Source organism: Pipistrellus hanaki, assembly GCF_964339955.1.
Source record: "Pipistrellus hanaki genome assembly, chromosome: 10".
In the NCBI taxonomy this organism is placed as follows: domain Eukaryota; kingdom Metazoa; phylum Chordata; class Mammalia; order Chiroptera; family Vespertilionidae; genus Pipistrellus; species Pipistrellus hanaki.
In genome coordinates this window covers 73210519-73222926 of record NC_140512.1, presented here as the reverse complement: position 1 = coordinate 73222926, position 12408 = coordinate 73210519, and the positions used below count along the sequence as shown (strand labels likewise).

The following is a 12408-nucleotide window of genomic DNA, read 5'->3' as shown; positions in this document are numbered from 1 at the left end:
GCTGAAGACACTGGCCAGGGTTGTCAGGGCCAATTACATGTGCTTTGAAACAACACTAAGATAAAGCATGCTTCGAATCTGTTCGCCGGACAGAACGCAGGCGAAGAGGGCAGAAGGCAAAGCAGCGCTGGGGTGGAGACCCGCCGCCCAGGCACAGCGCGCAGTTATAATCACTGTAGCTGACCTCGAGCAGCAAGTTCTGCCTTCATCTACACTCCGGCCTTTAAACTCTGGAGAAAAATAATCGGGCACTTTCTGTGAATATTATTACTTAACCACTGCTTGCTGCTAACCACTGAGGCAGGCAGTGTCTGGAAGAATGTTCTAGATCACGTCTGCCTTCACTTCGCTCCCTTGGTCTGAACTGCTCCCTGCTGGGTAGCTTCAGCCCAGATGACGGACTGACCGCCATCCATGCAGAAGGTGAGGGTCAGGGTTCGGTCAGGCTCAGTTGGCCTAGCACTGGTGGGCCCGCCGGTCCCAAGACCCTGTCTCCCAAGTCTCTGCCAGACGCACCCCCTCAGCCAGGCCTGCCTTCCTGCCCACTCCAAGTCCTGACTCCCTCTGGTGCACACCCGGCCTCCTCGTTCCTCCCCATCCCACTGGAAGCCTGATTTCTCTCACCCCTCTGGCCCTCCAGGACGTGAGCCCACTCGCTGGTCCACTGCATGCCTGGTGCCAGGCATGCGGGGTGCTCAGTAGTGCTTGCTTTATTGAATAACTGACAAGCCTTTGGGAATAAACTACATGCATATATGTGCTTAGAAGTAAACCACAGGGTGCCATGGATTTTGACTGTGTGTGTTTAAACCATTAGAATAAAGTATACACCTAGTGTTTTCCAGATCTTGTCACTGTGTCCCTAACACCCAGCACGATCCTGTTTCAATCACTCTCCAACCGGGAGTCCGCCCTCCCCATGCTGCTCGGGCCATCACGGTCAGGCAATTACCACCGAGAAATACAAAGTCTCGGGAAAGGACAGGGAGCAGACAAAGTGGGTCAGGAGAGAAGCCTTCAGAGACAGGCCTTAGAAGTAGCTCTAGTTTCCACGAATAAAACAAGACAGGGGTTGCTGCAGGCTGCCACACCATCTCCATGTCCCCAGGCCCGCACGGCCACACGCTGGGCAGAGGAGTCACCTGCCTGACAGGGCGCCACGGCGGACTCCAGGCCACGGCTGGGATACCAGATGGGGGGCTGCAGATGCCCACACAGAGCCTGTGGCCAGCGAGCGATATGACTGAGGAGCTCACAGCCTCTTCCTTTCTCCGAAGAATGACAACGGGGAATTCTTTGGTCCAGGGACTACTCTGGGTTAAACTGAACCAGCTTACCTTCGAATGGTCTGTAGTATCACTGACACTGACACTAGAACGTTCCTTAACCAACATCGCCACATTCTAACGTCACCACCAGGCGCTCTGCGGGACACTGCGGCCGGCACGCGCCCTCAGACCCACCTGTCTGGAGAGATGGGCTGCTTGGCTACGGGCCCCAGGTCGCTTTTCAGGAGGTCCCAGATGTAGATGCAGGAAGCGTCGTCCTGGACGAAAAACACGGCCGGCCGGGTCGGGGACCACTGCAGGCTGGTGATGGCGCGGCCCTCGGTGCCAAGGCCCCACTGCATCACCGGCTGCTCCGACGCCAGCTGGTGGAGCCTGATGCTCCCATCGCAGCAGCCGGCCTGCGGGCGGAGACCGGTCAGGGCTCTGCTTTTCTTAACCAGCCTCCCGGGGGAAGGGTTTCAGAGCATCAGCGTTTTTCAGTTTGAAACATAGAACGCTGACATTAAATCTGCCTAACAAAGCACACAGAGCAGCATTCCCCTGGGAAGCTCTGGGCCTTCGGACTCTTTCCCCTTCCCTAAGTGGCTGATGGCTATGAACTCAGTGAATGCACAGCAGGTGTTTGTTTTTAGCAAAGTTGGATCTCAGTGATTCAAACGATTGGCTCCATGAAAATCAATAAGGTGTCTTTAAAAAGATTTACATACATTTGCACCAGTGACACAGTGACATATCCCCTTGGGTGGAAATTTTCATAAAATAAAACTTAGCTGGTTTAGTAAAAGACCAAACATTTAGCTAAAAAAGAGAAGCTTTTACTGTATATATTGAGTCCACCCATAACCAAGGCAGAGGTACAGCCAGCTCCCACGAGGCTCAGTGCACGCGAGGCCCGCCTCGGGGACGCGCCAGGGGGCCAGGGCCAGGCTTCCCTGCTGGGCCTGGCGGTGTGGCCTGGGGCCGGCGTCCTGCACAGCGAGCACTTCTCACTGCGTGGATCTTGGTTTCCACGTGTTTTTTCCTAAGAGGAGCCAGGACTCCCTGGAGAAAGGGTTGACTCCGGGTTTACTTAGAAAGCAAAGAAGGGCTCACAGAACGATGTCAGAGAGCAAGGAACCAGTTCCAAGGACGCCCCACCCCTCCCCCGGGATGCTCTGAGCAGAACAGAGGCAGCAAATGGCTGTAAGCCACTGAGGAGAGTAAGGGGCTGTGTGCCCACACTTACATAATACATACATGCCTCCACACATGCCAACAAACATGCCTACATACACACCTAACATACATACTTACATTTACTTCTACATAGTACAAAAGAAAGACAGCAAACTAGTAAACATGGAATTGACTACCGGATGCAAAGCCACCATCTGAAATCACCCTGACAACAGATGCCAGCAAGGATCATGAATGGATGCAGGTAAGAATGTGAGGACACAGATTCAAAAGTGAGGGCACAGGTGGGGAGGGTGCAGGTGAGGACCTGAGGGTGCAGGTGGGGAGGGCGCAGGTGGGGAGGGTGCAGGTGGGGAGGGCACACAGGTGGGGAGGGTGCAGGTGGGGAGAGCGCAGGTGGGGAGGGCACAGGTGGAAAGGGCGCAGGTGGGGAGGGCACAGGTGGGGAGGGCACAAGTGGGGAGGGTACACAGGTGGGGAGGGCACACAGGTGGGGAGGGCGCAGCCTTGCAGAGCATCCCCTTGTCCCCTGAGAAATGTTCGTGATCAGAAAGGGAAGGCAGCGCCTCCTCAGTGCTTTTCCTCCTCACCAGGCGCATCAGTGGGCGAAAATCCGAATCTGACCAAGGGAACATCACAGTCTGGCTAAGTGCCCGCGTGCCTTCCCCTGAGGAGCGCTCTGGCTACTGCAGCCAGGCAGGTGGCACACTCCGGCTTCCCTCCCGAGGCGCTCAGGGGCCACAGAGCAGCCCTCACTCAGCCCTGAGGTGGGAGTCAGCACCCGCAGGAGAGGGCGGAGCGGGGAGGCAGGGTGTGTCTGAGGGGCACCCCGTGTGGGAGTTCTCCTAACGCAGAGACCAGGTCAGAAGACAGTTCCCACGCGGCAGCCATGGGATGACCGGCTCGGCCCAGAGGGACTTTCAGGAAACCTGGGGGACCGTGCGGGGGCTGAGGCGCTTTGCTGCCCCATTGGCACTGGTGCCTCAGACACAGGCTCTCACCAGGAACGCCGGCTCCCCGAAGGGCGAGAAGTCCACCACGGTCACCGGCACCGGCCGCGCGCCGAGCTGCTGGGGTTTGAAGCTTTTGGGAAACACCCTCAGCTCCTGCCTGCAGCCGTGGCCCACATAGCCCTGGAAGAAACACAGCAGTGACTGAGCGGGGGTCAGGCTGGAAGCTTTCTCCAGCAACTCAGGCAATGTCGTCAGCGCCAGCAGCGAACCCATCCTTAGTGACGCGTTCATCCCGCCGCCCGCCCGGGAAGGAGAGCCGGAATGAGCCGGAACACGCCTCACCATGCTGGTGCCCACAATGAAGTGATTAGGATCCGAAGGCGAGAACTTGACGTTGAGTGTCTGCGTGGCTGCCCAGCGGGCGTCGCCCCTGTTGGCGAGGCTGGAAGAGACGGCGGAGGTGAGCGCGGCGGGGGAGGGCGATGCCGGCGCAGCGCACGCGTCCGTCACACGTGTCCCGTGACTGCTCCCGCTGCTCCTGAGCTCCGAGCGCTTCCTCAGGGACCTCTCACATCCACACTAAGTACCACTCAGTCCTTCAAGCTCCCAGGCAAGCCTCACTTCTAGAAGCCCGGCGGCACCGTTCCCGCCGCGTGCACGGGCTGCGCTGCCGGCTGAGCTGCAGACCCGCCCGGCGGGGGTTTCATCTCCTCTGTCTCCCGGGCTGGGGGGCTTTCTGGGTTTCTCTCTCACAAAGGGACCAGGACCAGTGCTGTGCGGGTCCAGCCTACCTTCCAGCCTCGGCAAGCCGGCAGCACGCCACCCGGGCATGGGAGGAGCCACAGCAGCAGCGGGGCTCAGGGCCCAGCCTGCTACACACGCACACGCACACGCACACGCACACGCACACGCACACGCACACGCACACGGCTGCCCCTGGCTCCAACCTCCAACCTGGACCTGGCACTGGCAGCCGTTCCTCTCATTAAAGACTTGTGTGCACAGTTCTAACAGCAGAAACCGGCAGAGCCAGAAGCAGGAATCTGGCCACTGCCTCTCCCCACACTCAGGACTGCCCCTGTCACAGTCACTCCCGCGCCCTCCCGCTGCCCAGATCCCGCCTCCGCTCCGCTCCTCACCTGGGTGGGACCTGGACCCCGAGCCAGGCATTGGCGAGGGCAGGGCCTCCCTCTCGCCTCCTTAGAACCCTCACTGACCCCTGCCTCAGCCCCGGCGCCCAGCTCCAGCCCCGCCTCTGCTCCACTTTCCTCCTAAGCCCCGAACAGCTCCCATTGCCATCAGGAATGGAGGGCCGTGGGAACCTCACACAGCACACACTGGCTCAGTTCTGGCAGCAAGCCTCTGGCCCCACCTCCACGTCCTGCTCCTGCTGGCCACACGCTCCCGGTCCACTCGCATCTCAGGATCACCTCTCCGAGAAGCCACCAGTCACCACCACCACTCCCGCCCTGTCGCTCTGAGCTCCAACACACATGTGCATGTCCCCATAGAGCGAGTCACGCATGTGCCATACCCACGGAGGATGAGGAGACATGCTGCCACCCAGGGTCACTCCCTCCTCAGACTCCTGCGTTCAGGGACGACAGGAGAGGACACAGGACCTGGTGAGGTCACTCTGGAGCCCCCGGCCAGGGCTGTCTGCATCTGGGCCACAGCAACCTGCTCCTCACGGCCCTCTGTGCCTCTCCCCTGGGCAGGCACAGGGCCTGGGGGACCTCTGAACACCCCTCCCTCGGAGCACTCTTCCCGGACACAGGGAGCCCCCTCAGTGACCACGGGGACTGTCTGCGACCTTACAGGAGCGGGGCCCACCAGCCCAGGGCCACCCGGGGGCACGACGGCACCGCCTGGGGTGGCTCCGAGCAAGTCAGACGGTTTCCTTAATGTTAACGGAGCCCTGTGTGCGGGCACGGGCCTGCGGGCGAGCGCGGGCGGAGCTGCCCGTTCTGTGTGAGGGCGAGGACCAGGCGGCGGCACCTTCCCATGCTGACAGGCGGCCCCAAGGGCAAGAGAAGATTCTCCCGAAACAGATGAACATGGAACACAAATACTGCAGGCAAGATCTGTGTGCTTAACAAGAACTTTTGGGTCATAATAAGTCATATGAGTAAAAGCAGAAGTCTGAACTTCTTAAACTTCCACGTCAATGTTTTTAGTCCTACTGACTTCATGGCTATATTAACACTGAGTGAAAAGTAATCAAATAGCATCGATTATCAGATGGACATTTTAATCAAAGAAAAGCGGTTGGCTCTCCATTTGTGATTTGCCTTTGCACTAATCCTGAATGGCCAGGCATTCAGCCATCACCTACATGGCCTCCCGTGTGGGAAAGGCCGAGCTGGGGCTGCCTCCGGGGCACTTACCTGTCGCTCAGCTGCGTCACGGAGCTGTGCACCAGCTTTATCCTCCCTCCAGGGATCAGCCCTAAGAACAGGGAGACGAGGAATAGGTGTGTCTCTGAGGAAAGCCACCCAGTCTCTGGAATCTGGCTTCACTGCTCCACACCTGCGCCAGGGCACAGACCAGAAGCCAGGAGGCCCCAGGTGCAGGTGGGGCTCCTGCAGGGCCCTCGGGGCTCAGCCAAGAAATCAGGGTCTGCAGGCACAGCCTTGGGCAAGGGCTGGTGAGCACAGTCAGGAAGCCCTTGCCTTTCAGACCTGCTCAGACAGAATCAGGCAGCAACTGAGCAGAGGAAAACGAATAAAATCAGCACTCAGTGCCCCCCCTCCTCACAGCAGCACAGGGTGCGATGGGCCCTGCCGGCGCACCCCTCCCCACCATGGCCTCCTCCGAACCACTGACACCCCCCCAACCCCCCCCACCTCCTCCGAACCACTAGCACCCCCCCCAACCCCTCCCCCCGCCTCCTCCCAATCACTGGCACCCCCTCTGCCCCCCCCACCTCCTCCCAACCACTGGCACCCCATGCCTTCCCTCAGTGTCATCATGGCCACAGCCTGCCCCTCAGCCACACGGTGGCTTTGCTTCCTGTCTATTCCCAATACCATCCTCCCATTTGTAATTACTGCATCTTGAAACCCAAATTCTGGGCAAGGCACTGTCCTCAATGCATCCATAAATAAGCTCTACCCGCAGATGCAGCCAGGAGACTGCCACGCTGCCATCACCGGAGGGAGGCAGCGTCCCGGTGGGAGGCAGCGTGGCTCTCCCAGGTGTCACCTTCCCTGGGAAGCCAGCCAGGCCTGATGTGCCCCCGCAGCACCTTCTGCCCTCAGCGACGGGAGCCCTCAGCCCGCGCTCCCTGTCCACCGCCTGTTTCCTGGCACCCGAGACGGGACCAGGCTGCTCAGAACGCTCATCGGTGAGGATTGGTCCCACCGCTGACCAGCCCCTGACCTAACGCCCGGGACGGAGCATGAACCACCAGCACTGGTCCCTGACGCACAGCACGGGAGCCAGACACACACCAGACCAAAGGGGACTCACTAGGCCTGGCTGCGAGCACTCAACCCTTTCCTCCCTGCAGCCGATAAAGCTATACGATACATTCATTTTTCAGGTAGCCAACTACTTATTTTCAAAGTAGTAATGCCATCTTTAATCTATTCGTTTCAGCAAACACAGCTGGAAACTCGTTTTTCATTTAATAGTTACCTAAGTCACTTATCGAGCCTGCAAGATCTGCCTTGGGTAATTCAACAACCACCTAAAAACAGAATATTGAGAGGAGCATGAGCACTTTTACCAGAGAGCCAGAGCACGGTGTGACGGGGACGCCAGCTGCAGCGGGTGCTGAAAGCGTAGCTGCTCCTGAAAGAGCGGCCTCACTCCAGAACAGTCCCTGCCAAGCTGCCCGCCCTCCCCCCTCCCGCCCGCCAGCCCTCGGAGCATCCGCACGCCCTTTCCCCTCGTCCCCGACAGCCACGCTCCGCTCCCAGAGCCCGTGTGCTCCACTCACCCACACGTTGAGAACCCCACTCTCGTCCAAGGAAGCGATGTGGAACGACAAACCGGACATTTCTAACAGAGAGAGGGCGGGGGCTCGCGAGGAGCATAGGCACTGCCTGAGCTCAGGGCTCTCAGGCAGGGAAGGATCACGTACCTTCCTGAGCAGAAAAGGGCGAGAGGACAAAACTCTGTTTCTTGTGGCCAGACGCCGAGACAGGCTCAATGGCTCGCAGAGGGCTGCGGTGGTTCACAGCGGTGAGGACGCCATCTGGGGAGGCGCAGGAAGTTAGATACAGTACCATCGGGTGGGGGACACAGGTTCTTCTGGGACACATGGGGACCACGGCTGAGGTTCCACTGCCTTCCGCACGACCACGGAGCAGAGACCAGAGCCCCCAGCCACCTGTGAGAGGAACTGCGGGTGGAGGACCCCAGGACACCCTCCCAGGGTAGGGGGGTCTCAGGATGGAGGGAGAGCAGAGACAGCTCAGCTCCCAGGGCAGCCACCGGATGGGAGGGCTGGAGAGACGCAGGGCAGGGCTGCCAGGAGCCACTGCTTCGGGAGAGAGGGGCCACAAAGGCGGCCGCGGAGGGGAGTCTGGGCAGACTTGCCCCAACCCCATCAGTCCCCATCACGTGCGCTGCCTAAGCCCCGCTACAAAATGTCCAGGAGGAACAACCAAAGCCCACAAAGGCTCCTAAAAACGCAGGCAAGGCATTTCTGCTGGTGAGAATCCTCTCCTCGCAATAGGCAGGAAACAGAACACCACACTCTGCCCTGCCTCTCCCCTGGAAAGCATGTAAAGCAAACACACATAGACACGCCTGGACTCAGAAACTCAGAACAGAATTTTTTTTTAAACCAGCAAGAAATGAAGTGAGAGCTGGGGCTGAGCTCAGGAAAGGTCTGGAGCCGATGGGCTTCCACTGAGGTCTGAGGCCTCATGGGTTTAGGGGCAGAAGGTGGTGGTGGACTCAGAGGTTAGTCAGTGACACGGCAGCACACTGGAAAGGTTCTATTCCAACAGCATCAAAGCCATGAGGAGCTATGAACCAGGGGTGGGAAGCCTTTCCCAGCCAAGGGCCGTTGGGGTTTTATAACGTCACCTATGGGCCATACAAAATTGTCAACTTAAAAACTAGCTGCTATATTGGGTCAAATATTTAATGCCTTGGCAGGGCCGGCCTAATGATTTTGCAGGCCTTATATGGCCCACGGGCCAAAGGTTCCCCACCCCTGCTATAGACTAACACATTCTCAATTGTAGAGATATCACACAACGCCTGGAAAGCGCCCAGACATGAGCCTCTGCCAAGTGGTGGGGGGCTGCTGGGTGACTGGTTGGTTTTGATGGTAGCTGCGCTTATTTGCCTGTGGCTATGGTTGGTTGTTCGTGGTTGTGTGGTTGTGGGTATTTGGCTATGGTTGCTTGTGGCTGGTTGTTTGTGGCTGTGTTGGCTGGTTGTGGTTGTGTGTTTGTGGCTGTGTTGGTTGGTTGTGGTTGTGTGGTTGTGTTGGTTGGTTGTGGTTGTGGTTGGCAATGGTTGTTTGTTTGTGGTTGTGTTGGTTGGTAGTGGTTTTATGGTTGCATTGGTTGGTTGTGGCTATGTTGATTGGTGGTGGTTATTTGGGTGCATTGGTTGGTTGTGGCTGTGCTGGTTGTGTGATTGTGTTGGTTGGTAGTGGTGGCTGTATTGGTTGGTAGAGGTGGCTGTGTTGGTTGGTAGTGGTGGCTATGTTGGTTGGTGTTGGTTGGTAGTGGTGGCTGTGTTGGTTGGTGCTGGTTGATAGTGGTGGCTATGTTGGTTGGTGCTGGTTGGTAGTGGTAGCTGTGTTGGTTTGTGCTGGTTGGTAGTGGTGGCTGTTCTGGTGGGTGTTGGTTGGTAGTGGTGCCTGAGTTGGGTGGCTGTGTTGGTTGGAGCTGATTGGTAGAGGTTGCTGTGCTGGTTGATGTTGGTTGGTAGAGAAGGCTGTGCTGGCTGGTAGCAGTGGCTGTGCTGGTTGGTGTTGGTTGGTAGTGGTGGCTGTGTTGGTTGGTGTTGGTTGGTAGTGGTGGCTGTGTTGGTTGGTGTTGGTTGGTAGTGGTGGCTGTGCCGGTTGGTGTTGGTTGGTAGTGGTGGCTGTGTTGGTTGGTGTTGGTTGGTAGTGGTAGCTGTGTTGGTTGCTGTTGGTTGGTAGTGGTGGCTGTGCTGGTTGGTGCTGGTTGGTAGTGGTGACTGTGCTGATAGGCTGTGATTACTTGATGTGGTCATAGTTATGGTTGTAGCTACAGCTGCCTGGCATGAAGATTCTTGGGGTCCAACGAAGGATGCTGCAGGTCCTACTGTTCCAGTTCCTCTCGTCCCCCAGGTGGAGGTAACTAAGCCAGGAGCAGACATACCAACACGCCTTAAGCTAATTTAAAACTAGAAACTCACTGAGGATTTGGAATCCACACATAAACAAGAAAGATGTTACAATCTGCTGGCCACGGCTAACAATGGCCTGAGGCATTTTTGTTTCACTTTTGTCCAAGACCTCTTTTGGTCATAGGTCAGACCCCATCCTCTAGGGCAGCGTTTTTCAACCGCTGTTCCGCGGCACACTAGTGTGCCGCGAGATGTTGCCTGGTGTGCTGTAGGTGCAGACAAGACAAGAATTTTATAATTTTTCACTATTTTGTTTACTTAATATTTCATAATAAAGTAACTATAAAATACTTTCTTTGTGTTTATTTGATTCCTATTCAAGAGAATTACTTTATAAATAGTCAATATAGGCACAGAGTTAAATTTTTTAACATTTTCTAATGGTGGTGTGCCTCGTGATTTTTTTCATGAAACAAGTGTGCCTTTGCCCAAAAAAGGTTGAAAAACACTGCTCTAGGGTAACCTGAACAATAAATGCCAAGACATTCAGCCATTCCTGGAGACCGTCACACTCCAGGCCTCACTGACCAGTGGAAAACGTTGCTGTCCTGAATGTCCAAAAGCAGTCACTCAGCTTCACGTAGCGATGCATCCGAGAGTCTTCTCTCAGGTCCCACACGATGACCGAGCCGTGCACGGTTCCAGCAAACAGCAGGAAGGCCTTGAAGGGGCTCAGGCAGCAACAGGTGACCTGGGAGGACAGAGAGCTCTGCTGCCATGGCGCCTGGGGCCTCCCCAAGAAGCTGTGGGACACGAAGCGGGTCTGGGGCGTGTCTGTGTCGGCTTTCTCGGTGTGCGCCAGGCCCCACTCAGCCTATCAGCAAAGCCAACTTCTGTCTCCCCATGTATCGCCTGCATCACCAAGTTATTTTTAAGCCACAACACTGACACAGTAAAAGTTACTGTTCTCTACAGTTTTGGTGGAATCGATGATTCTAAGGTCAAGGAGCATGTAAACAGGTGACCTGCGTGGCCACCAGACCACGGCCTGTGAACCAGGGGCCAGGAAATGCATGAGACTACAGACTGGAACCTCAAGCAATTAAGAAACCTCTACCACGTCCGGGACCCAGACAGTACAAGCAACAAGTCCACCCTGAACCAGAGTCATGCCCAGGGCCATGTGTCCCCTCGGCCTGGAGCCCTGATACCCAATTCCCACGGGCCGACAGGGGTGCTAACCAGGCTTCACACTGTGGGTTCCTCTGAACTTACAACTTTTAGTCACAGCAGACCCGCCCATGTCCTGTCACAGCGGCACAGACGGAGCTGAGGAGGCGGGGGAGGGGGGGGAGCGGGGGCGGGGGGGGGGGGACCCAAGCCCTCCTGCTCCCTGTGCCCAGCACAGCGCCCACTGCCTGCCCTGTTCCCATTATACCTGTGACTCACACACCAGGACCTTCTGCGGCCCCGAGGGCTGCCAGATGTCCCACACGCAGAGCAGGTGCCTTCGGTCCAGCGGAGGCGCGCAGGCCTGGCCGGGAAGCCCGTGAACGGACACCACCACCTGCCTCCGCGCTGGAGAGGTGTGCAAGCTGGACACTTTCCGATCTGGGGACGGAATAGGGAAAGTGCTGCAGCACCTGAGTGGTCTGCCAGATCCAGGTTATACTCACACACTTACAAATAAGTGAATGCATTTCAGCTGAGTGAAGAAACAGACATGGTCCTTTCAAAGCTCCGCCTGCCTAAATGTGGGTTGGCCAATGCCACAGCTCTACAAGAAAACGGTCTCAGTTGTCGTGTGGTTTTGCTAAGAAGTGGTCCTTCAGACTTGGTACAACACAGCCTGGAGCCAGGCCACCTCAGTGGGCCCTGCAGACCCCCGAGGCGTCACACCGCCACACTGCTCCACTGGGGGCCCTGCCCCTTCGTCTGTCTCCCAAGAGCTTGCCCCGTTCAATCCACTGCGCACGTCACTCATCTGCATGTTCCTAGTCTGGCCCACTGCTGTCTCTCCCCAGGCCGGGACACTGGTCACACGCTGCACACAAGCCAACGCAGGAAGGAGGAGCGACCGGTGCCACTCTGCTGCGCGGGAGAGCATTCCTGGACGGCGGAGCAGCCCTCCTTCTGAGCCTCGGCTCACAGGTGTGCCCAGTGAGCCTCAGATACCTGTCATCCAACCTCACTTCCTCTGTCACCTCAGAATTCATTTTACCAAAGTGCAACCAACAAGAAACCCTCCGTCCTCAGGCGGGTCTCCCACACCGTCCAGAGGCCAGTCCTGTGAGGACATGCACGCTCGGGTCCCCCATGAGGGACTCCGTGCCTGTGGCCCTTGTACAAGCGCCTCCAGGCCTGCAGGTGCGCACTGGGCAGGAGAGCTGGTGTGGTGCGTGCACACCTGGGTTTTGAATTCCACACACATGGTGACTTACTATTTCCGGACGGGATAACTCTCATCTTTTAAAAATAAAAACACCCCCCAAAACACCAGCTTTTAAAGCTAAAATGCCATTTTGTTCATGTGAAACACCCACACAGCGAAGGACAGAAGCCCCACTGCCCGCCACTGCGCCCTCCTGCGGTCGCCTGCGGCCACCGTTTCACAGCACAGCAGCCGCGGGCACAGCCTGGGCCGCACAAAGGCAGGTTTTAAAACTGATCTAATATGTACACAGATAATAATTTAATAATAAATAAAT

At 57.1% G+C, this 12408-nt stretch overlaps 1 protein-coding gene across 2 annotated transcripts in view; it reads right to left on the bottom strand.

Moving 5' to 3' along the window:
• The window catches only part of DYNC2I1 (dynein 2 intermediate chain 1), a 53763-nt gene that overhangs the window by 1113 nt on the left and 40242 nt on the right, over positions 1 to 12408 (bottom strand). For both annotated transcript variants that reach the window (XM_084896809.1, XM_084896810.1), the window contains 9 exons: positions 11139 to 11311; positions 10289 to 10451; positions 7506 to 7619; positions 7362 to 7423; positions 7058 to 7109; positions 5806 to 5866; positions 3761 to 3860; positions 3467 to 3598; positions 1464 to 1687 (listed from right to left, as the gene is read on the bottom strand). In XM_084896809.1, coding sequence (XP_084752935.1) covers positions 1464 to 1687; positions 3467 to 3598; positions 3761 to 3860; positions 5806 to 5866; positions 7058 to 7109; positions 7362 to 7423; positions 7506 to 7619; positions 10289 to 10451; positions 11139 to 11311 — 1081 coding nt within the window. The remainder of the gene's footprint in view (positions 1 to 1463; positions 1688 to 3466; positions 3599 to 3760; positions 3861 to 5805; positions 5867 to 7057; positions 7110 to 7361; positions 7424 to 7505; positions 7620 to 10288; positions 10452 to 11138; positions 11312 to 12408) is intronic.